General features: G+C 41.8%; 2 protein-coding genes across 3 annotated transcripts in view; one reads left to right on the top strand and one right to left on the bottom strand.

Moving 5' to 3' along the window:
- BRF1 (BRF1 RNA polymerase III transcription initiation factor subunit) overlaps window positions 1-25478 on the bottom strand; it is a 172115-nt gene that overhangs the window by 80151 nt on the left and 66486 nt on the right. The window contains exons 4-7 of the mRNA XM_066321644.1: window positions 22268-22299; window positions 13222-13294; window positions 3954-4103; window positions 2277-2370 (exon numbers count right to left, since the gene is read on the bottom strand). Of these exons, the coding sequence (XP_066177741.1) occupies window positions 2277-2370; window positions 3954-4103; window positions 13222-13294; window positions 22268-22299 (349 nt within the window). The remainder of the gene's footprint in view (window positions 1-2276; window positions 2371-3953; window positions 4104-13221; window positions 13295-22267; window positions 22300-25478) is intronic.
- Window positions 7849-11305, top strand: BTBD6 (BTB domain containing 6). 2 transcript variants are annotated; one of them, XM_066321647.1, is made up of 5 exons: window positions 7849-8455; window positions 8707-8998; window positions 9193-9283; window positions 9559-9677; window positions 9918-11305. In XM_066321647.1, exons 2-5 carry the CDS (start codon window positions 8796-8798, stop codon window positions 10948-10950), a joined length of 1446 nt encoding a protein of 481 aa, XP_066177744.1. In that variant the 5' UTR covers window positions 7849-8455; window positions 8707-8795; the 3' UTR covers window positions 10951-11305. The 2 variants fall into 2 exon arrangements, with proteins under 2 accessions (XP_066177744.1, XP_066177743.1); XM_066321646.1 differs by having other exon boundaries at window positions 7849-8998.

Here is a 25478-nt window from a genome sequence, read left to right as displayed (position 1 = left end):
TTTTTAACCAAACCAATACCCAAATTAAGAACTTTTGACTGGAAGATGAGTGACAGCAGACATGGGCCATGCTTTCTTGCTTTTTTCTTCTGAAACAGATTCCCCTTATGACCAAGTCGTGAAATTTTATGACCTGGAGATATTTCACATTTTTGTGAACCTCCTCCTAAGAGCTACTTCTCCAGCTCAGAGCAGTGAAAGGGAACACAATCTCCAGGCACGTGGGCTTGGTGCTCTCCAGCTGATGGACAACAGGGTGAACCAATCTAGTCCCACCAGGTGCACTGCCAGGACCAGAAATAGAGCCCTTTTTAGAGAAGGGCTGCCACCCCTTCCTGGTGGGAGTCTTCCCCAAACATTCCCAGGGACTCCCAATGAGGATTTCTTAAAGAGTATTGTTCCAGCATCCTCATTGACACACTCCTGTCCTCCTACAGGCAGACCATATCATGTGGGGCCTTTCCTTGCAGATTTCTGCCATGGTCACCAAAAGCAAACCTAGCTTCCAATGGCCTGTGCTTCCCCCAGAAGCCAACTGGGAGCTGAATCAAACCACACAGCAGAACCTGCAGGCTGGAAGTGTTGGCATTGTCTGGACTCATGCTGGGTTTCACTTCCAGAGCGGTCAGGGCAAAGCCATCAGCAGCGAGCACAGCATCCAACACCTTCATAAAACACAGCAGCAGCTACTCTACCAACCAGAGTAACTATAATTAAAAGGAAATAAAACTGCACATCAAACTGAGAAGCAAAGGAATTTTTAAGAATGTGAAATAACTCCATTTTCATTTAGACAACTTGTATTTGATGGCATTTTGAAAGGAATTCTTGAAAGAAGAGGAAAAAAACTGGAGTGCAAAAAGAGTTATTCAAAGGTATTTTTTTTATTTGCCTTGGTTAAATACTATATAACGTGCTCTTATTTGAAAAACATCAATCAAATTTATAGATTCATGATAAATAGTTGTAATTATAGCTGCCTGAAAATAATTCAGCTGTCACGTTTACCCTGTCAAAGTAAATAAGGCTGTCATTTTAGTTGATGTGTGTGACTTGAGTAAACATTTCAAAGCATGAATTTTGAAGTAAGATTTTCTCGCTTGAAACAATTGCTCAAATTAATTTTCCTTCCAACCCTAATTTATTATGCTTATTTTCTTAATAAGTACAAACTCTTTAGCTATTTAACCAAAGCATCTTGGAGTAGATTGTGGTGCATAGCTCATTAATCATGCAAAATGCACAACTAAAATACATGACCTTTTGGCCAGAGGAAGAAAAAGTGGCATTGGTACTGCTCCATCCTTATAGTTGTAGTACCTTGAAGCCTTTTAAATTTATCCCTATACCACCCATGCATAGTTGGAAAATAGCATCATTCCTGTTCCCCCAATGAAGATCTGAGGCAAAAAAATTTTCCACAATTAATAAGGGAATATTTTTAGCAAGTATTAGGCTCAGTTGGATGTGCTTAAGCTGATCCCAGCAAGATGAAGGGAGACACTAAGGGAGCTTTCTAAAGACAGATCTTGGGGGAATAAACATCAGAATATATTAGTGACAGAAAAATTTCCAGCTGTGGGCAACAGAAATCACAATATTATAGTTAAGTCATTTTTAACTCAACCTATGGGGAAAGAGTATGCTACAACTTCTCAAAAATAAAATGACAGAAATTTGGTATCTGCTTACATCATTAAATGATGGAAAAATACTACTTTATCTTTTAAAATAATAAACACACAAAAGGTACTTGGAAAACTCCCACTTTCAGGGGATCCTTCATTGAACTTATGATTAGATTCACTGGGCTGTCTTCTATTAATCAGCAGTGCAACACTACCAAAAATGAGTATTTCAGCAAAATATCTTAAAACGTTATGTTCAGTAACAGCTTAAAGACAAGACTTTTCATCCTTTGGCTTCTGGATTAATGAAAAAAACCCTCACAGTAGACTGTCAGCTTTGAGAATCAATATATTATTTTTTTTCTGAGGACATGACAATACTGTTAACATTACTGGTATAGCATTATTTTGCCTTCAAGTCTTCACCTGTTAAATAGGCACAGTGCTCCTTACCATTTTTGCTAAGCATTTGAGGCCTTACAGAAGAGATGAGGCGCTAGTACTTTAAAATGACCAGCTAAAACATATACTTATTTGATTCATGGCACTTAGGAAAATAACCTGGTTTTCTCCAATACCCATTTATTTCAGACTATATCACTGCTCAGTACTGTAAACTAAAGATAAAAGCAGTAAGACTGCACTGACCTTTTCCTTAATGTAGACTCACAAACCTTCACCACCCTGATGACCTCTTTAACAGTCCGTCGGAAATCATGCATTCTTGCCGCCACTAGCAGAGCTAGAGAACAAGCACAGAAAGTTAATATCAAAAAGAGGGAAATTTCCTGAAGAAAAGCAGAAAACAGTCAGGTAACTAACTATACCCTCTCTTGGTCCCTGCCTTCAGCCAAAGGGCTGTACTGGCCTTTGCTCAGCTGTGTCCATGTAAACTGCTGACGGACCTGACTTCACAAACTTTGCTTTATACCCACTAAGCCGAGTGCAAGTTGCACCCTGAAAATTTCTGTGCTTTAAAATTTGGGAAACCATGGTTATCTACAGCACAAGAACATTTCAGTGACCACTTATTTTCAGTTACCATCTTTTTAGCAGAACTCACTGAATTCTGTCCTGAATAAAATAATCTCCAGAGAAACGCTGAACGTGCCTAAGCTGGTCTCCTCATTGCTGCCACTACGATCCCTGTCTTGCTGGTGCCCAAGTGCTCTCCTGCAAGACCCTCTACACAGCCAGATAACCAGTTGCATTTACATGGTGTGCTGATTCAGAGCACCAGCTCTGTTTTGAAGCACCATCCCCACTCATCACACAGTAGCTCACTGCACAGAGCAGTTTTAAGCATAAAAAAGTGCTTTTTCATAGAGGAAGCTAAACCGGAGCTCCACTTCTGGTATTGTGTTTAAAGTGCTCCTAACGGGAACATCAGGGCTGCACCAACAACTGGTCATTCGAGCTATGTGTGGCACAGACTTTTAAGCCAGGGAACCAAACTAAACCCAGTCCACAGCCCAAAATGTGAGCTGCATATTGTATGGAGGGGCTCAGTGCCACCTGCTTCCATCTATTGATCCGTGTCTGTTGAATTAAATTACTTGCTTGTGTGGATACAGCCCATGTAGCGCATCAAAGAGCAGACTGCTTTCCCACAGTCTATACTCAAATTTTAGCAATCTGCAACAATCAAGTACTAATAACAAGAAGAGGCTAGAAACGTCAAAAAAATTGCATAGTCCTGGGTTCTCAGAGGTTTGAGCATTACTTCTCATTCATGCATACACATGTAAGATCTTTCGAATAAAATAAAGCACATACACAAACTCTGTGACTACCTACACTCTTTGTTACTCTGACCCCAATGGCTGCCATCTTTTAACCTGGCCCTCCCAAACCCACAGGTTTTATGCAAGCATCATGACAGCGATGGATCTTGCAAAAAGATGAAGAAAGAGAGAAAAATAATTTCACGAAAGAGGTCAAAGAGGGCACTTCTTGCATAAGACTCTGTGCAAAGACACAAATCAAAGTACTTGCACTAATGGTGTCATTTTAGCTGACAAAAAAACCTTTCAGCAGCTAGCGCCTGCAGACTGGGGGCAAGAAAAGCACCAGAAAGGAGCTTAAAAAAAAAATTCAAATCGTAAGCTACAAAGGGTCCGAGCAAGTGCTGTAGGAGCAAGGGCAAAAATGAAGTTATCGTTTCAGAAACTATTTCGATGAAGACCTATATAATCTGTAGATGCCTGACAGAACAAAACCCCTAGAAGGTGGGTATCATCAATGACAAGGAGAAGTCCTCTTTTGTTCCAGGCTTTCCAACCCCACCAGCTGCGGGGGCAGGGACACAGGCAGGCTGTGACATACCCGCTCCACAGAGCCCCGAGGGCCGGCGGCCGGTGTGCATCCAGTCCCTCTTCATCCTCTGCAGCAGCCTCAGGGCTGTCATGGACACCTCGTGGTTCTTATCCCCAAACTCCAGCATGTGTGCAAATCGGGGAATATACAAACACGGATCTGCAACACAAAGTACACAATTATGTCTAAGCCTAACATCGATTTAGGAAATGCAGCGCAGCGAGGCTGCTGTGCATGTCTGGCTTCACCTCAGCAAACACAGACTGTGCTGCTGGGCAGATCCTCTACCACTAAGCTTTAGAAGCACTTTCTTAGATAACCTAAAACAAAATGATTTTTTGATCTATAAACAGGAGATCTTTAAAGCACTGCACAAACATTCTTACTTGCTTTTCAGCACCCAAGGCTGCACATACTGACTGTGACATGTGAGCAGTGTTACCAGTACAGGGAAATCATGCCCAAAGTGAAGCATTTACAAAATCTTTTGCAGAATGAAGACATGATTTAGGCCCAAAACTGCTAAAATCCCTCCCAAAACTTCTAACATCTCTCTTCTAACATCTCTCAAAAAGTAACAAGGTAATTTGCATGTTTCATCTCAAACCCAACCACCAGCTAAGCTTCAACAAAAATTTACTTGCTTAGAATCTTCCCTAACAAAAATCTAGTTACCTACAAAGTTAATTCCAGCAGCTTTTCAGACTCATATTCCAAGATTACAAAACACTGTTTATTAAAGACACTAAGGCAGAATTCCATCAGCATAAAGTGCTGGAACCCAATTAACATCATTTGCACTATGACAGTTCACATCAGCCACAGATCTGCCTCCAGATGTATGAACTTATTTCAAGCGTTGGTGTTTTCAGCTTCAAACTAACCAAAATATGTCAGTACAGATTGTGCTCTGCCTAAACCAATTTATAATTTATCAAACAATCTTGTAAAAGCTACACTTAACACATGTTTACCCTTAGTTGAGATATCAATTTCTCATTTCCTGCCAGCCTTTTATCACTTGACCGAAAATCCATGATGTACGGTAAATTGTTAACTATTAGTCTCAACTCAATTTCCTCTGCTGATCCCCTATGTGAGCACTTAAACCGATAAAGATGAAAATTCGGCTCAAAACACTAGAAAAATCTTAGGGATTTACAACTAATCAAAGCAGTTTCACTTAGCACCAAGTTCTAACAATGATGCCCTGTTGCTATCTGTAATTACCAAGATCACACCATAGGTGATAATGCCTGTCAGCCCTGCAGAAGCACTTAAATGAAAGCACTTACAAAGCAAGAACTTCCAACCTCAGACTCTCTCAAGAAGAAATTCCAAGCTGCAGTTCCCTCCCAACCATGATCCAAAAAATCAAACGTCTAGGGGAACTTTACCAATCCCCGTGATTCTAAGGACAGGTGTTCTGCGCTTCCAAGTATCATTTTATGAAGCTGCCCCAGACAAATGACGTGTTCCAAATTCAACAACAAAAACTCCAACCTTTCAGAAGCCATAGCCTGGCTATGTATTTTAATTTTGCTCTTGGCATTACAGGAACACGTGTGAGGTTACAAAGCAATGCCTGGTTTGCTTTTCCATCTCCTCTTATCCGGAGAGTGCCCAGCTTCAGCTCCAGCAGCCACCAGAACAGAGCAGACAGTATCCTGGCCACACACTGTTTTAAATATACATCACTTATTTCCACCCTGCACTAGGTTGAGAATTACAAGGGTAAGGAATTCTAACATCAGTTCAAAGGGATGTAACTGAATATCTCCTCTGGGTCTGGCCCTTATTCTTGCCAAAGCTAGTGTCAAGAGCCATACCCATGGCATCTTGGTTCCCATCACCAGCTTCAAAAGGTGTTTCTTTATTTCTCCACTCATTCTTTCAACCCAGCCCAAGCTCTGAGAATGTCAGGGAACATGGAGGTTTCATTGTATTCCTAAAACAGTCACAACCCCTTGAATAATCTTTTATGTAAAAGGACTTCTCCTATCTGAGCCTATTGCGTCCACAATCCCATATCTTGGAATTATTTGTTCCAAAAACACTTTAATAACTAATCCTGTAGTTGCTGAAACAGCTGGAAATGCTTCTGGCTACCCTGACAGCTGACATACTATTACCAGAAGATACTTAAACCTTGCCACTCAGGGCATTTAGGTAAAATCCACCTGGCATCTTTGGAAGCGACCTACAACCTAAGGCCTCCCTCCCTTGGCAAGTTTCTTTGTAATTCTGTTATTTGCTTTAGCACAAATCAAGTAACCTTCAACAGGTCTTTGGAGAGGTACAGCAATTACATTTGCCATTGTTTGGGGTATTCTCTAGTAATTGGACTGAATTGGTAACAGTAGTACCCAATGAAAACAAATAGTCTCACCTTTAGGGAAACTTCTTTTTAATTTATTACTCTTCAATCAATCCATTATTTATGTGGAGTCAAACGTTATAGGACTAAACTTTGGCCAGTTTAATAATACTACCAATTGGATCAGAATTACCGCAATTCAACAAAACAGGTCCGATATAAATTCACCACATACCTCACCAGATTGCAAGGAGCAACTCCCAGCTCTCTCTCTCTGAGTTTCAGAGGTGAATTTCGGGAGCATTTACACATTTGCATAATACCTATTCAGACATTTCAGCTGGCATTCATGCCCACAGGTCATTTGACAAAACACTGCACATGGTTAATTTGAATTCTGTAGTTACCAAACAGTCAGAAAATGAATACGCGGGTGGGTTTTAGTTAGCAGGCCTTAAAATAGCCAAAAAAAGTAAGACAGTGAATATATAAATCAGAGGCTGTGCCTCGGTTATCATACACAAGTCCTGCATGGATGCAAACATCTGAAAATGAATAAGTAAGAAACGTTACTGCTGCAATCCCCAAACACATCAGTTCGTTCCAGGGGCACCAAACCAGCATGGGGGCACCGAGGGCGCCCTACTCGCAGGAGGGTCCCCTTCGACTTTGGGTGACCTCTGGGGCTACAACCCTTCCACACGCGACCAAGTTACCCGTCGGTTTTCCTTGAAGGGGATGTTGGGGAAGCAGATCACAAGAAAAACATTATTTCACGTTTTAAGAAAAGAGCGTGTGTTTTGCCGAAGATTTTCCCTTCTTTCCTGATCCCAATTCTGACTCGGAACTTGGACTTTTGGAAGAACTTTGATGCCACACAGTCACTAAGAAGAACGTAAGGACGATTTCGAGTTGTGCTCCAAAGAGTGCTCCCCACGGAGAGCGGCAGGCCTGCAGCGAACCGACAGCCGATCCCGGCCGCAGGTCCCCCCCAGGGATCGGGCACACTGTGGGGGACAATCCTCGCCGAACTATCCCAGAGGACGGGCGGGACAGCCCGAGCGGGGAGGGCGCGCACAGGCGGGGCACGGCGGCTGCGGGGAAACCGGAGGAACCCCGGCACCGTCCCTCGGCGGAGCAGCTCCGCCGCGGCCGTGCCCCCCGCCCCGGGCGGCGGCCCCAAGGGGCAGCGCTGCTCCCCCGCCCGGCGCTGCGCGGAGCGGCGGCGCCCCCGCCCGGGCCGCCCGGGAACGGCGCTGCGCGCTCGGGGCCGCCCCCTCCGCCCCGCCGCGGTCCCCCCGCGCTGCCCCGCGTCCCTCCGCGCCCGTCCCGCTGCGGCCGGAGCGGGCACCCGGGCGGTGCGGGGGCACCGATCGCGGGGGCACCGCGGGGCTCGCTCCCGGCGGGCGCCCGGCGCTGCTCACGTAGGCGCGGGGGGGCGGATGACGGGCGGGCGGCGGGGCGGGGGGCGGCCCTTTCCCCACCGCGCCCCGGCGCTCGCCATTGGCGCCGGCGGCCGTGACGCGCGGCGCGGCCGCTGCCTCTTAGTGCGGGAGGCGGAGGCAGGGCCCGGCAGAGCCGCGCCGAGCCCGGCCGCGCAGCGCTGCATCCCACCGCCGAGGGAGCGCCCGGGGCAGCGCCGCATCGCTCCCGCCCGCCGCGGAGGAGCCGGGGCGCCCCGCGGGCAGCAGCGCCCCCGGCGCGGGCGGGAGGAGCGCGGAGGAGCAGCAGCAGCGGTGGCGGCCGCCGCGGGGACCGAAGCAAAGTTGGTGCGAGCGGCGGCGGGGCCGCCCGGGAGCGGGACTGCAGGGAGCCGCCGCCTCGGCTCGGCCCGGCTGCCGCGGATGTGCCCCCGCCGGGCCGCGAAGGACGGAGCGGAGCGCTGGCAGCGGGGATCGGGCGGCTGGCTGCGCTTCACCCTCGCCGGGCTGCTGCACTCGGAGGATTTGTGGATTGACTCTCGCTCCTGACCCACCGCCTCTGCCGGATTCCTGGGGTTTTGTTGCTGGATTTTGGCCCTTTTTTTTTTTTTTTTTTTTTTTTTTTTTTGGTTTCTCCTTTTTTATATTATTTTTTTATTTTTTAATTTTTGTCTCCCCGTTCCTCGGGGAAGGAACTGCCTGCCGGCCCCGCTCGGGCTCCCCGCTGCAGTCGTGGCAGTGCCGTGGAGGCTGGGACCCCCCTACAAGCCAAGGTGAGCGCTGGCACTGATCCGACGCAGCATCACCACCCCTTTCCCCTCGGAAAGGTGCGTCGGGCCGGTAACCAAAGAGCGGGCGCACACTCCAAAAAACCAAAGGCCACCCTGCATCTAGAAGCGTACAAAATATCCTGATAGTGGGACTCGCATTTGGGATCTGTTAGTTCTCTTGCTCATGCCACTGCCCCCTGGTTGCCTCAATGGCAGGATCATGAAGTGTTTGACTTTTTTTCTTCTGCTTCCAGAGACCTTAAAGAAGTCCAAAAAGAGTGTGAGGTCAAACGGCAAGGTGCCAGGATGCTATGAGATAGTGCCCCTGTCCCTGAAGAAGAAGATGGCTGCAGAACTTTACCCTGCCAGCACCAACACTAACATTGCAAACAGCAACGCCGCCGCCACCGCTGCCAACAGCAAGAAGAACGCCTTGCAGCTCCAGCAGAGCGCCCAGCCGCCCCCGCCGCCCCAGCTCCAAAACCTCAACAACAACAACTTGGAGAGCGCCAACTGGCAATCCTTCCATCCCACGCTGCGGGAGAGGTAAGGGCCAGGCCCGCCGGACCCTCCCCGGGCGGGCGGGAGGCAGAGAGAGGCGCCCGCCCTGTGCACCTGCGCCCCGGCCAGGCGTGAGGGCAGGGACGGGCTGGAGCCCCGGGGCCGCCGGCGGGAGGCTGGGGCAGCGGGCGAGGGGCAGCCCGCGGCTAACGGCGCTTCTCCCCCTCCCCTGCTTGCAGGAACGCGCTGATGTTCAATAACGAACTCATGGCTGACGTTCACTTCATCGTGGGCCCGCCAGGGGCATCCAAGAAAGTTCCTGCCCATAAGGTTTGTGCAGATAATTTTTGGCTTTTTACGCTGCTACGCAGGTCGCCTTCTCCCCTTGCCTTACGACTAGATTCCACTTTTTTTCCCCCTAATTACAGCTCTTGGCTAATCCCAGAAGTAATTCACATGCACTGCAAATTAAAGGGAGCAGTCTAAGGCACTGTTCTGCTTCCACTGCAGCTTGTAACTTTCGCTAAATGTAGCTTTTAGGAAAGCCAGCACGCTCAGCTGTTCCTGATCCATGTTACTGAGGCTTCTCTCTCTTTATTTTCCAGTATGTTTTGGCAGTTGGTAGCTCTGTCTTCTATGCTATGTTTTATGGCGATCTCGCAGAGGTCAAATCTGAAATCCATATACCAGATGTGGAACCTGCAGCCTTTCTAATCCTATTAAAGTAAGTGGCCACTATAAGTCTGCTAATTACATGGACAGAATCAAAGTAGCTTATAAAATATACATCTCCTAATTGACATTGTGCAATATGCACTTATTGTTGTTTACTTAATGTGCTGACAAATACTGAATGTCAGATTCACTGCCAGCAAAGACGACTATAGATTATTTTCATGGCCTACTTTTTTTTCCCTGAGAAACTAATATTTTTTTCATCCCCCACCCCTCCCCGGCAATCTAGGTACATGTACAGCGATGAAATAGACCTGGAAGCTGACACAGTTCTGGCTACACTCTATGCTGCCAAGAAGTACATCGTGCCGGCCCTAGCAAAGGCTTGCGTCAATTTTTTGGAGACCAGCTTAGAAGCGAAGAACGCTTGTGTCCTGCTGTCTCAGAGCAGGCTCTTCGAGGAGCCAGAGCTGACGCAGCGCTGCTGGGAAGTGATTGATGCTCAGGCAGAAATGGCACTGAAGTCAGAGGGCTTCTGTGAGATAGATCAACAAACACTAGAGATCATTGTAACCCGGGAAGCACTCAACACCAAGGAAGTGGTAGTTTTCGAGGCTGTTCTCAACTGGGCAGAGGCTGAATGCAAAAGACAAGGGCTGCCGGTTACGCCACGCAACAAGAGGAATGTATTAGGGAAAGCTTTGTACTTGGTGCGGATTCCAACCATGACTTTGGAAGAGTTTGCCAACGGAGCTGCCCAGTCTGACATCCTCACCCTTGAGGAGACTCACAATATATTCCTATGGTACACAGCTGCAAATAAACCCAAATTAGAGTTCCCCCTGACGAAAAGAAAAGGACTCGTGCCTCAGCGCTGCCATCGGTTTCAGTCATCTGCATATCGCAGCAATCAGTGGAGGTACCGAGGGCGATGTGACAGTATTCAGTTTGCCGTAGACAAACGGATATTTATAGCAGGACTGGGATTGTATGGGTCAAGCTGTGGCAAAGCTGAATACAGCGTCAAAATCGAACTGAAGCGCTTGGGTGTTGTCCTTGCTCAAAATCTGACAAAGTTTACCTCTGACGGCTCCAGTAACACCTTCTCGGTGTGGTTTGAACACCCTGTGCAGGTTGAGCAAGACACGTTTTACAATGTAAGTGCTATTCTTGATGGTAACGAACTCAGTTACTTTGGACAAGAGGGAATGACTGAAGTGCAGTGCGGGAAAGTGACGTTCCAATTCCAGTGCTCCTCGGACAGTACTAATGGAACCGGAGTACAAGGAGGACAAATACCTGAGCTCATTTTCTATGCATGATGCATTTCACCTTGATTGTATTCCAGTGCTGCAATGATGCACATTAAGGGATTTTTTGGTTTTACTACGAACTCTGCAGCAGTATGGAATGTTATGCTACTTACCTATCTGCTACATCAGGCTATAATAAGTGAAGGAATGCTCTTGAATTTAATCTTATTTTATTTATTCATAAGCTATTTGACTTAATTATTAAGACTGCAACATGCAGAAAAATGTTAAATTTTGCACGTACTGTGCATTTATTTTGTATATAGATAACTAACTTGCAGACTGCAGCTGACTCAAACAGAATGTTCTAAACTAGAGCAGTTTATGAATCTGTGATATATAAAACATTTTTACTTGCCCTAAATCCTGTGTACTTGATCTTTGCTGACCTTACGGCTCATGTGTGTTAATTCATGTACAGCTAACAGGGGCGATGACACTGGTCTGGTCCCTGTGTGCATCCACACCCAGCAAATAGGAACGTTCTCTCTCTTGATAACTGAAACTATCCATCAGCAGCCTTTAATTTCCCTTTATGAGAAAAGGAGCTGACACTTGAGGAAGCTTAGGGTTTGTGTGTTGCCCAAGCTGAAGTTAGACAACCATCAGGGTAATCAAAGCTGATCAAAACCGTCCTGTGGTTATATTTGAAAACTCCTAATGCCCCTTCACATGCAGCATCTCTGTTAACCTCCAGCCTGCCCACCAAACAGCAATGCTGCCACTTGCACCTGTCAAACTACACCCTCCCTAGAATGGCCAGAATCAAGACACACAGATGAAGTTAATTCAGTGACAGGGCTGCACCACAAATTTAGCCCAGGGCTGTATTACTGGCAGACACTATCTGAATTTACATCCTATCCTTATACAGAGCACCAGGCATTAGAAAAATACTTGAAAAGATGGTGTTTAGGTTCACTTAAGATTACTAATTAGAAATAAGCCACCTTAAGAAAAAAAAAAAAAGGCTGTTGGATCTTTCTTCCTGCTCTGTTTTTTGGAAAACACAGTCTCAGGCATTATCAGCAATCATTTTCTGCTAGTACTTTTCTCAGAAAGTGATAAAAGTACTTATTTTTTCTCAAAGGTCTCATTATCATATAGCTGAGCCAATTAGAAATAGTTACTGGAATTTATAAATCTTAGGATGAGCTTGGAAGAGAGTACCCAAATAACAGTCTAAACCAATGTTTTTTCTGTGTATAACAAGTACCTCTACATCTAACATGTTTGCCTTTTCTCAAGCTGCATTAATTTTCACCTTGAAACTAAGCTGCAATGCAAATCCTGCCTGTTTTCTCCCTCTAAAAAAAAAGACCAAAATAAGTAACAAAAACTAAGAAGGGAAGTGAACTGCTGAAAACAAGAGTCCTGTAGCAGAGCTGGAGCCATGCTGCTGCCGCAGGGCTGCGCGGTGCCGCACTGCCTGGGCACTGCTGTGGCCATGGAGGCTCCGTGTGCCAGCTGCTGCTGCTCCCCTTGCTGCAAAGGCAGCAGTCCTGTGCCAGCCCAGTACAGCTGAAGGGGTGTGTGCCTGTGTTGTTCTGCAACACAACCATCTGATTTCTCTCGGTACAGATTAAGGAGAGTGGGAGTGAGAGTGGGTAAAGATGCAGGCAGATAATTCCTACGAAGAGGTGGATAACAGTCACAAGACCTCACTATAAATGCACTCTTCAAACTGGAAGTGGCACAAATTCCCTTGGCTTAAACCCACAACCCAGAGAATGGCTTCTATGCCCTTTTGACACGATAAACCCCACCTTTCTATCACAGTTATGATTTTAGTGTTGACTTATTAGAAGTTATTCATGTTCGGAAAAAGTTGCTCCTCATTTTCCACCAAGCCACTTGTATTTCAAGCACTTAACAGCTCAGCTACAGGTGATGGACAGATAGTAAATTTGGCAAATACTTATCAAATGTTGCATCTGAGGAACTGAAGCGTGACAGGCCTGTAGGAGCTTGCTGACACACACAAATTTGTTACACGTCAGTCCATTGTCTTAGTATAGCCCAAATTACTCTTGGAAAAAGCAACAAAATTATTTGCAAAAGAAAACAGCATCTAGGTCCAAGAAAGCTCTTATATAAAGGAGAACAGGCTCTTACAGTCAGCAATGCTCCTCTTCCTGGATTGATTCCAGCTTCACTATAAAGTCACTACTTAGATATTAACATACAACACTATGTATATATATACACATACATATTTTTTTCAAGTAACCATAGGAAAAAAGAGTTAAATAGTCAAAAGTCAAATCATTAAAAAAATACCTATGGCTGGAGCATTTATGCAGAGTTCTCTGGCCAAGAGAAGGAAAGTTCTTCCCAGCACATAGACATTCACCTATTAAAAGACAAAAAAAGCACTATGTAAATCTTAAACCACAAATGTTTTTAATAGAACATTTATATGGAAAGGAGAAAACCCCAACTTTTGAAATCTTCAATTACTTAAAAAAAATTCAAATTATACAAGTAATATTCATATGTAAAGGATAATACTCAGAGCTTGTCAAAATCTGCAGAAACTAGCATTGTAAATCAAAGCATAAGTTTATATTGAAAAAATTATAAAAAGTTGTTCATCATGCTCTTCAGTGGCTTAGTGCTGCTCTGTAGTAGTTTTTCAGTTGTCACATTACATCATAAGGCATTAAGTAGACTTCAATGTAGTATCAGTATATATAAAGTATCATTTATCTTGCACCATTACAAAACCTGAGCAAATACAAGTCGGTGCAAATTTCAGTTCTGCATCTGTAGTGGCATAATTAAGTATTGCACAAGCACACACCAAACTTTTCACCAAATCAAGGAGTGGTGCTACATGCCCCAAGGGTGATTTGTCATATCTTGCTGTTTGGACATTGCTTGGGATCACATTAAAAACATTAAGAACCAGAAAAATAAACCAAATAATAAATAAATCAATCAGAAAAGCCCTAAACCACACCAAACCTGCTCAGGCACCAGGGACAGAGCTCTGCTCCCCTCCCCTCCTTCACTGCTGCACCCAGGAGGATGTAAATTGTGGGGAGGAGTTAACTCTTCATATTCTGATTTGCAATTTATAGCACAGACAACCATATTTGTATTTTACAAGTCTGAAGAAGTTTTCTTTCTCTATCTTAAGATGTGTTTTTGTGGTCAGCAAGAAAGGCAGGATATATTCCAGTTCCCAATCAGTCTCAAACATTCCCACGGAGCTCCATGAACACCTTCCTTCCCCCAAGGCACATGTAAAGGTCAAGGTTAGTATAAAAAACTCCATCCTCCTACACTCCAAGCAGATAGGGTTTTGGTTTGTTTTGAACAATGGTATATACTCTATTGCTTTTATGGAACAAAACTGCCCCTCTCTTTCCTATGCCTGGACAGTGACTGTATTTACTTTGCAGTCAATTACACAACGGAGTGATGATTATGGTACAAGCCTATGGAATTAAAAACTATTGCTCTTTCCATTTCATCAAAGAGCTTTGCCAACCTTAGTTTAAAAGCAAGCTTTTATCCCAAGTGTTAAGATGGTTCTACCAAGCTAGCTAAAATATATGTATCTCAACAAAACAACCAAACCCCCAAACAACTGACATATTTTGACCTAGCCCTTCAAAATGTTTACATGAAAACGTTCTTAATGTGTATTTTTCTCAAATATATTAAAAAATCAGAAATTAGAACTTCAAAGAAATTCTCAGAATGATCACATATCCTGAAAGTGACTGTGCAATCAATTATACATGATAGGATGGTAATTAATTCCATATTTAGTGAAAAGTAAGTGTATTCCATGCTGTGTCTGACCAATGGTTGGACTGGCCTAGAAGATGCAAAAATATAGCCTTAAATTTTACTGCCCTTTTTCTTCCTGAAATATCAGGCAACAAAGAAGCACTATTCTAGGGGAAGGAAAAGAGCAAAACATACCCCTTGAATGAGAAGTCTATTTACTAGGAAATAAGTCACCAAATTTTTATACAGAAAAAAAATACACACCTACTGAATCTGGCAATTCATACTGGAGTCTGAGAGCATGATTTTCCATGACCCACCAAGACAGAACAGATATCACTAAAGCAAAATGTCTGCAGTGTTTCAGTTGGCTTTAGATTCACGCCAAGCTCAAAATGGGTTGTTTTGACCTTTTGTCTAAAAAATATTAACATAAAGAATGAGTGTTTGGCGGTAAGTTCAGCCTTCTAAGCTGGCCGACCAAGTTACTATAAATCTTAAACCTCATCACTTAGATCTTGTTCTGCAAGGACGATTTCACCGTACAAATCAATAAAGTTACTTCAGTGGAGCCAAGTACATATGACGTCTCTGTTAGAGGCCTCACAAACTCATCTAGTTCTCTCATATTAGTCTAGAAAAAAACCCATAAAATTCTAATCCAAATAAGTATTTTTCCTTCTAGCCTTTTTCCTTGTCACGGCATCCAAATACTTGATGTTTGTCACCATCAAACTATGTCACTCTCTAAGAAACTCCTCCCAAGCAAACTTTCCATAAATGCAATAGTAAAGAGCAAATAAATATGAAGAGGCATAAAGGAGCAGGTATTTTTTTTTTCTAGTGAAGTTCTAACAATCAAAGTGATTGCCAAATTAAATCTAAAGCAAAGACAAATGAATAGTAAATGTGCTCAATGACTATTTATCCTTCTTTCCTTGGCATAACTAAAAGTCTCTTGATCTATGGTTTGAGAAGTAATGCACTTAAATCTAACCAGCTTTTCCACTTCACCCACATCACCACTGTTTTATGACTGACTTCAAGGTGCAGGCAGTGTATTTGCACAAAATAATAAATTAAAATAGAAATGGTAAATGAGGAAATTTCTTTCTTTTGCCCACAAGCCTATTTCTTTGTAGTTTCTGGTTACTACTAATTTAGAAAGAAAGCAAAATATACAGTACAGTCCATGTTCTGTACTGATTTCCTCATGAAGCTCACACATTTTTAATGCCAGGGTCACAAAAAGAATCAGGAATATTTAATTGCTTCCAGTTTTTCTGGCAAATCAGTAGGAAAAAAAGACTTCAGGCCTTCTCAAACAATATGTTTCTCAACTTTAAAAGTTAACAGATATTCCCAGGTTCTGGGGCACTTCTCATAAATGAAAAATTAAAGACAGCATAAAGTTCACCCAGAAATCTGTAATGCCACTGAACTCCTGAAACATGGTATTTAACATCTTCTGGGTTTAATGGAAGGTGGCTCTTTCACTAAAATTTTATTTTGTTATCATTGATTTCAACCATTACTCACACACACACAGATCCCGTGATAGAAAAGATATTATATAAAATAGGCATTTAGAGAGGGTCTTTCTTTACTCTTATCATTTGGTTTTTCTGCACTCCATTAAGCTTAGAAAATTAAGAGAATTAATTTAGAGGCCTACTTTAATTTCTAGTTCTTTCTTCATTAAGAACTTCTTATAAAAATTCATATACTCCAATCCATCAAAAGCTTAACGTTCCAAATTTAGAATCATATGACATTTGCATTTATAAAACCTAATTTTATATGAGTTCTTAGAATGGTGAATAAACAAAAATGCCCTTCTAAAAGGATGTCTCTGGCTTAAACTTGAATTGGTGTGGCTTTAAAGCTTACTCCATCAACTACAGCCTTTTTTCCCCTTAATTTAAAAGGATCATACTGAAAAACAGTATTTCTCCAAACTCTCTCCAATCAAAACTGCTGAAGTGAGACAACTGCTTTATATACTTTCATAAGACTTGTGATCTATTTTTGCAGATTTTCACCAGATATTAAAATTTCCTAAACGTGATTCAATCACTAGGTTTAAGCATCAACACCAGTTGATGCATCAGCATCATATGCATCACATCAGCCTTAATGCAAAAATGCATCAGCATTAATGCAAAAGAGGGGTGTCAACCTCTGTTAGAGGGGAGATTTTAAAATATCTGCATACCCCGATAGTTTTTACCATTTTCTCTTACCCTCAACTCATATTTAACAGAGTAAGTTTACAAGTATGTAGACCCATCACAGATTTTTTATTTTTAAAAAAAGGCAAAACAAAAAAACAAGTAGCTTCTTTAGCAGGAAGACATTTTTCAGACAAAGAAGTGGTTTGTGCTCACCAAGGCACTGCAAAAACCTCTTTGTACAGGAGACCTTACGATTCTCTGAGATGTTGTCCTTTACCAATAGTTAATTTCTGTTCTCATTATCAAACACATTATGTTAATTAAAAGGGGCATTTAGTGAAGGAATGGCTTCCAATTATTCAGTTATATCTTCACAACAAGATCCTTCTACTTGTTATGCTCTTTGCCCTTCACAGTATTTTTTTGGAGACAGTCTTTTCATTTCACATCTGTCAGTCATCAGACACTGACTTCAAAGGGACACTTCCAGAGAGACTCTTATCCTTTCATAATTTCCTCTTGCTTTCACATCATGCCTGATCTCTTCACAAATACCCATATACTTCCACTTTCAGAAATAACAACACCTCATTTCCAATAACACAGGAATTCATCAGTCTAACACCTACCAGAATTTTAAACTCCCCTGGGGAAACAGGGAATGTCCCATTCATACAGTTACCAGATCACGTTAACTTCTGGACAGTAGCAAAAAATAAAGCTGCCACCACTGAATTGAAGATTTTGTTTGACCATAAGCTCCATAAATCAATAGCCCTTCTACAAGCAATTTCCAAGAAGGCTTTTCGTGACCATAGTGTGGCATTCTGGCAAAGTACTACAAATGTGACAGTGGTTAAGATATTCTTCTAGAAAGACAAAAACCGGGCAGTTGGAACAGGATGAGAATTCACACTGTGAAACATCCATGGCTGCTTGCCTAAATAATTAAGCAAGCATGAAAAGCAAATGAGTTTTTAAGGAGAGTGTCTGTTGCTGGGGAAAGAGGCACCTGTGGTTATTTGATTCATTATTAACACTTCTAGTGTAGTAATGCCTGAAGGTCCCAACCAGGTTGTTTAAATTAACTCAATCAACAGCAATTTGCATAGGGGCAATAAAGGCAAATACAGTCAACATGTTAATAACTTTAAATGAACAAAGGGTATTAAAAACTGAAGCAAACCAGTAGAGTCTTTAAAAGAATACTCTATTTTACCTTTCTCCATGCAATAAACTGAAACTTCCTAATTTTTTTTATCCATACTGCATTTAGAGCAGTCAAAAGGTATCACACAAAAATACAAACAAGTACCAAACTCAGCCTGTCAGGCTGTCGTTCAAAAGAGTCACAAATCAAAATTAAGCAGCTTCCCTCTCATACTGGGCTTTAAAGCACTGCCTTCAGTCTGGGGACTCCAAAGGAGACTCTCCTTCTGCTAATTACATCTGTGGCAGTCCTAGAGTTCTTCCTCCAATACCACAGCAGTACAAAAAGCCATTATCAAACCATCCATGCAAGAAAGTCAGAGTAATAATTTGCAACAATCATAGAGGAGTCAGGGAGCCCAATGCTGCCTTTAGATTAAAAAAATGAAAACAAGTGTTCAAAAGTAACTCAGTTAAAGTCCTTCTAGACAGGCAGGTACTGTTACTTGACTAGACAAACTGCAGATGAAGAAATAGGGGTGAGAGTTGTTTTGAAGTGGAGGAGAGACTAAGGAAGTACTAGTTACTGATTTTCACTTCTTGTGCATCCTCTTCCCTTACCTACAACCACAGTGTAGTTCAGGTTGGAATGGACCTCATCAAGTCTCCAGCCCAACGTCCTGCTCCAAGCAGGCTCAGCCACAAGAGCAGACCAGGTTGATCTTGAGAGCCCTGATGGATAAAAACTTCAAAACTGCTCTAAACAACCTGTTTCCATACCTGGCTGTCCTGACAGTGAAGAACTTTTTCTTGATATCAAGTAGAGAACATCCCATTTTAATTAATTATATCCATCGCTGGTAATTTTCCTGCTGCACTCTCCTATAAAGAGCCTGGCTCTTCGAGAACATCAAGCCTCGTTTAACAGCAAGACACACCACAAGGCATGCTAAAATTATATTCTACTAGGCTGTAACTGGGGATCAGAGCACTGCCAACCCCTCTCCACAAAGTCTTTTAGGACTCCATTGCAAAGACCATGACACTGGAGATGACAAGAGATTAAAAAAATAACCCAGCCCTTTCTGAGGATGTGAAAGGCAGCCTTTCATCACACCGAGATCAAACTTCAGCCAAACAGTTCTCCAGGTGCAAGGAATGGGATGCTTGGAAAGATGGGAGAAAACCCAAACTGTTCAAAACTTGGCCAAGCCTAGACAGGCTTTGCAGCTCTCCTAAACAAGCCGGGCCTGTCGCTTAGATTGGACTAACAAAAAAGCAAACAAAAGGCCTGATTGCAGACCTCTCTAAGGACTGTATTTGCAAGTAAAATGCAGGATCTGAAAATATAAGCAAGTACTTTCCCTGTCAGAGACTGATGGCTGGTCGTCCTTCCAACTCAATCAACAAGCAGCACGACTGCTCGGCACAAGGAAGGCGCCTGATTTGTAGCAGTGCTCTGGACATTTTCAGTTCGTTTCAGATCATGCCTTGAAGTTCAAATGTATCAGAGGCATTCTGGATTCGACAACACTTTCAACAGAAGATTTACAAGATATAAAATGTATTTCACATGAAGATAAAACACCAAGGAAATTGCCTTTCCAATTAAAAAAAAAAAAAAAGAAAAAAATTGAAAAAGAAAAAAAAAGGAAGGAAAAAAAGAAAAAAAAAGAAAGAAAAAAAGAAAAAAAAAGAAAGAAAAAAAGAAAAAAAAGAAAGAAAAAAGAAAAAAAGAAGAAAAAAAGAAGAAAAAAAAAAAAGAAAAAAAAAAAGAAAAAAAAACCCACTTTTTGTCTTTTCCCAAGATGGCAGCAATTTTGAAGCTCCAAAAGTTATTATGAAAATGCAGTAGCTCCCCAGTGGAACAAGACAAACTCCTACATCTCAGTCATCAGCATAAGAGGAAAACTGATATGACTTTTTACACAGACTGCCATTAACAGTGAAAATTAGTCTCCTCTATTGCTTAGTTTTAGCAGCACAATACTATCCTAAAAGCACATTACACTGTAGGAGAACAGCTTTTTATTTTTTATATATTTTTTTAAGTTCCAAAGTAACTTCAGAAAGACCAGAAAGAGAAGTTGTACAAGTACAAACCAAAGCCTAAGAGGTCATTCTTAGGATTCCTCTAATCCTTTTTAAAATAAAAAAGAAAAGGCTAAACAGATCAAGAGAGAAAGAATAGAAGACAAGTTTTTAAACAAACACTGAGTTACAGGTAACAGCAGATTCAGGACATGGTTTTGCCGTGAACATGGTGATGGTTCATAGCTGGACTTAGTGATCTTGGGGGTCTTTTCCACCTGTAATGATTTTATGATTTTTTTGCTCTCAAATGCACTGAAACCTATTTCAAGGTGTTCAATAATTCGGTCAGTAGCCACCATGAAGACAATCTGTAAGGATGTTTCATGTGGTGACTTTCTTACAAAATTCCTGCAGCCAGATGACAAAGAGCCCTGCAGGTCTCTCACCTCCCACTGCAACTGAGCATCATCAAGAACATTCTGAAGAAAAATCTCAATATTTGCTATAAGTTTCTAAGCAAGAGTTGGTGCAGGTAAGCAGTAGCTCATTTTTTAGACTTCAGATGCAAATTTTTTGACATAAAATCAACATCTTTCTCATTTCACCAAGAAAATCAGTTACCTGGACCACTATGATAAATTTTGTACAGATGAGTATGAACAAATTAAATACTTCAAAAAGATAATACCACTGCCACTCCTACTACTGCTTTCAACTCTTCTTCCTTAAAGAAATTTATATCACAACTTCAGGAAGGGAGACCAGGCCTCAAAAAAAAGAGGCACTTAAAGATAAAATAGTACCATCTAATGAAATATTTTAAATAAACATTCTTTTTTAGGTCGAGGTTTTGTGGGGAAAGACTCATCTAAACACAATACACTGAAATTTTCTGCTTGGGCACAAATGTTTTGCTACCAAGGTGGTTTGGTGGTTTTTTTTGTTTTTGGGGGTTTTTTGCTTGGTTCATAGTTGTGGTTTTCTGTTTGGTTTGTGGCTTTGTTTGTGGTGGTTTGTTTGATTTTTTTTTTTTTTTTTTTTTTTAAAGACTTGGGGTAGGAGGAAAAAAATAATCAAGCTAGAACCTGAAAAACTCATTTACGTATTCTTAAACAGGACTTTCTGGATAGGGAGATTTAACAGTAACATTCAACATTCCTGTTTGCTCAGATTCACCTCAAAGAAGCCATGAAGTAGAGCTCATCAGAAGATACAGTTTAATGCAGATCAAGATACCAAAATCCTGGGTTTTTCTCTTTCAGAGGTTGATTATTTCCCTACTAGTAATGTATTTCTGTCTCTCCCATCTCCTCAGTTACCCCTCTTTAACCTTTTGTTCCTCATAAGTCCCATCTCAGCATCTTTTCTGGCTGGAATGCACAGAGGGGAAAAGACAAATCATTCAATCTTTCTTGTCTGTTTCTGCTGACAATACATCTTTTCCTTTTCCTCTTACAGATACAATACCTCTTCTAGTTCACATTGTGACTATTCTTCATATTACTGTGATCATTCTATTTCAAAACCATCACCATGAAAAATTACCTGTGTTTAGAAGGAAACAAACCTCCCATTCTACACATGTACTGTTTGGTCATGAGCAATCAAAATAATTCAATCAGAGTTTAGAAAAGAGAAGAAAGTTACTAAATTTCAGAATTAAAGATTCATTTGATTATTGCATTTCCAGCAGATTGCTTCAAGCAATAAATAGTCTTCAGAGGGATGCCATTTACCAAGACAGCTGGGAGGACAAAAATAGATGCAAGTAACCTACTCGCATTGTATGTAAAACAGTTGTAACAGAGAGAATGAGGGTAAGACAACATATGTCAGCAGAGCTTTCTATTTCCACAGACAGAACAAGTTCGTATTTCTCTCAAAATACATTTTATAAAACACAGTTCTGAAGTGCACAAATACATTTACACAGCATTACCTACCAAAAAGGTTATTTCTGTCTTCAACAACTGTTGTTTTAAAAATATGCAGCATCTGACCCTGTGCCACTGCAGTGACTGAATCCTGATGAAAGGATCATACTAACTCTTGCTATGTTGTCTGCAGCATTAAAAGCAAAAATTTCTTTGACATGTAATTGTACCGAAAAATTACTCAGATTTCCAAACCCAGTGATTTTCCACTCAGGATTTTTAGTGAAAAATTAAAACACCTTAAACTTTAATAATTAAAAAAAAAAAAAAAGTCAAATTAAAAGAGTACAGTACCTGAAGAAGGTCGCTGAGGTCAAGTAACATGTCTGTGAAAGAAGTCAAGGAACATACACACTTCTTGAATGGGACAGTATTTCTTAATTCCATTTCATTAGCAAGCCAAAGAAATGGAAGAAATAAACCCAGGTTAACTGTCAAAGAAACCAAATACAGGTTAGGTCAATTCACCACTTGCTAACAGCCAACAACCAGTTAATTGTTCAGCTGCCAAAAACACCCTGCCAGCACCTGCTGACTTTACTGCTCAACTTGTCTCTGTGAAGTGACGGTCTCCAAGAACAAGGCAACCACTTGGGTGACCTACAATACTCATCATATCCTGCAGCCTAAGAAAGACCAGTGGTAAGGAGGTCCTCTGCTCTGCTGAGAGCCCACCTGCAGTGCTGCATCCAGCTCTGGGATCCCAGCACAGGAGGAACAGTGAGCTGTTGGAGAGAGTCCAGAGGAGGCCACCAAAGATGATCAGAGGGATGGAGCAGCTCTGCTATGGGGAAAGGATGAGATAATTGGGATTTTTCAACCTGGAAAAGAGAAGGCTTTGGGATGACCTAATTGCTTCTGGTTCCTGAAAGGAGCCTGCAAGAAAGATGGAGAAGAGCTTGTAGTGCAGGACAAGGGGGAATGGCTTCAAATTCAGAGTAGGATTAGACTGGATATTGGGAAGAAATTTGTTAGTGTGAGGGTAGTAAGGCCCTGGCACAGGTTACCCAGAGAAGCTGTGGATGCTCCATCCCTAGATGTGTTCAAGGCCAGGTTGGATGGGGCTTGGAGCAACCTGGACCAGTGGAAGGCGTTCCTGCACAAGGCAGGGAGTGGAACAAGATGATCTTCAAGGTCCCTTCCAACTTAGGCCATTCTATTATTCCATGGTAACTAAAACCAGTAACAAACATCAAGGTAGAATATTCCTATTACACTTAGGAATATTAAGCATCATCAGATGGAAGAGCAAAGTAAGAAAACTGAAGTAAGTTTTGTTCTCTTCTTTTGTTCTCTTCTATGAGCACCCATCAAAGAACTGGAAAGGGAAAGCTGCTTTGGCTATTCCCTTCCTCAGCCAAGTAAATCAGCTGTTACCTTTCAGTTTTCACTCCCTTCATGATATCCTGTGCTGCTGCAAAATCATTATGGGCACACTTGGAAAACATAATAGCTAAAAACAAGCCAAACCACTACAAGTTTCCATTAGATTCAACTGAAAGCAAGCACACTTACAAATGCATTGTTTAAACAGCATCAAAAATAGAGAGGCGGAAAGAAAGGCACCATGAAGCCCAAAGTGCAAAGGTAGCCCTTGTACTGCTGTTAATGAGCACATGCCGGATCGCCTATCAGCTACTCAGGTGTGGCTTGACCTGTTGTAAAAAGGTTCTGGTTTTGTTATTAAAAGGAGTGTCAAGGTAAAGTGTGACAGAAGGGGAGAGAGTGAAGCAGGCAAAGAAAACATGTATGCAGGGCTGTATGTGAGGTTTTTGTATGCAGCTATGTGTTAGGAAATCCAGCACTGAATGAAATGAGAGACATCAGTGTAGTTTGGTGCATATTGTGGTAACATAACTATTAGTGAATGTTCTTCAAGTAAGCCAGAGTAATAGAGTGCACATTTCTCCTAAACATTATCAGCTGTGGAAGGAGAGTAATTCAGATAACGTAATCAGTTGATACATAAACATTTTCCCTGCTAAGAACTTTTATCCTTGAGCATTTCTACCCTTAGTTTGCATTTGAAATTGTATGAATGTACTCCAAATTTTTTTACAAAATTTAGTACATTATGTTAATATTATTTGGTGGAAATTAATTTCTGCATTAAAAACCACAGCATAGCTGGGTAGTTAATTAGGTGAAAATTCAGTGTGGCTCTGAAAAACAATCAGAAATCCATTATAGGTAGTATTATGCAAGACATTACAGTAATCTGAAATTTTAACACAGTAAGGAAACTGCTAACAAAAACCATCTGTAAAACAGCTTATAAATTTACAGAGAAATACTGAATTCAGTGCAAATTTTTTGTAAAAGTGAGAAAAAGAGAAAATGGAAAGACTTCAGCAATGCAATTGCCAAGGAACCATAATAATTGTCAGCTCATCAAACAGATCTAGGAAGAAATCACAATGCCAATTTTGTGCTCAAGAAATATTCTAAGTCTGAAAATGTTCCCAGCTCATTATTGACTTGAAGTGCTTGATTATTCTATGCCCACCCTGAGATACCATCCCCAATGAGACAAAGTAAAATTATCACTCATATCTGATAGATCTCACCACAATTTAGGAGGAAAAAAAAAAAAAAACCCTAAACACCAAAAGAAAAGCATCTAATTGGTTATTGAGGCACCAAAGTGAGTAACTTTGAGTGGTCCTAGAGCTTGGCGGCTGTCAGTGGGGACAGGAGAAGTCAGAAGGAGCATCAGTGCTAATTCAGATTTTAGGTGAGCCAGAGAGGTGCTTTTCTAACCCAGGTGCTTTTCAGTTACAGACATGAAATCAGTATACCACAATATTCTTCAAGCTTCTCAAACTGTTAAATAACCTTTGGTGGAAAATCTAAACTTATTAACACATTACAAATGCGTAAGCTTTATTACTGGAAGGAAAACAACCCCACCTTTTTGTCCAAGAAGAAACAGAGAGCATGGGATGCATTTATAGTGACATAAGATCAGAGCTAAGGAGCTGGGAAATTGACTAGCAGGGTTCAGAGAGCTCTGAATCACTTTAGAGCCACATTACAGATAGAGTAGTATTAACATAGAGTAGCTTTAACACAGAGTTCCCTTGCTCCTTAGAGTAGTTCACATGTCCACCGAAATTGTAAGCAAAGGTCACAGCAAAAATGTGGCACTTCTGGATTTCATTTAAGGTAGCCTCCAGCAATCTCTCTCCATGATTACATGTGTAGCTACTACAGCAAAGCAAAAAGGGAAACTTGAGTCATGCAGTAGCACTGGGTTGGCCTTTACTATGAATATTGTGGGCACAATTATCAGCAGGAAGTAGTTGTAAAAACAGGCCGTTGTTTTCAAACTTCTTTTCAGAGCTGGAACAGTTTAGGAGAACATACAACAACAGCTGAAAACAGCAGATAATACTTAATATGTATTCAAAAATTATACAATCGTAAGATAAATGTTTTCTTTGAGGCTGGAAGAAAACAATGATCATTTCACATATGGAGACTGCTACCCACATGGAAAAGCTCC

This window comes from Sylvia atricapilla, chromosome 6, assembly GCF_009819655.1.
Source record: "Sylvia atricapilla isolate bSylAtr1 chromosome 6, bSylAtr1.pri, whole genome shotgun sequence".
Classification (NCBI taxonomy): Eukaryota; Metazoa; Chordata; class Aves; order Passeriformes; family Sylviidae; genus Sylvia; species Sylvia atricapilla.
This window is presented reverse-complemented; position numbering and strand designations above follow the sequence as displayed.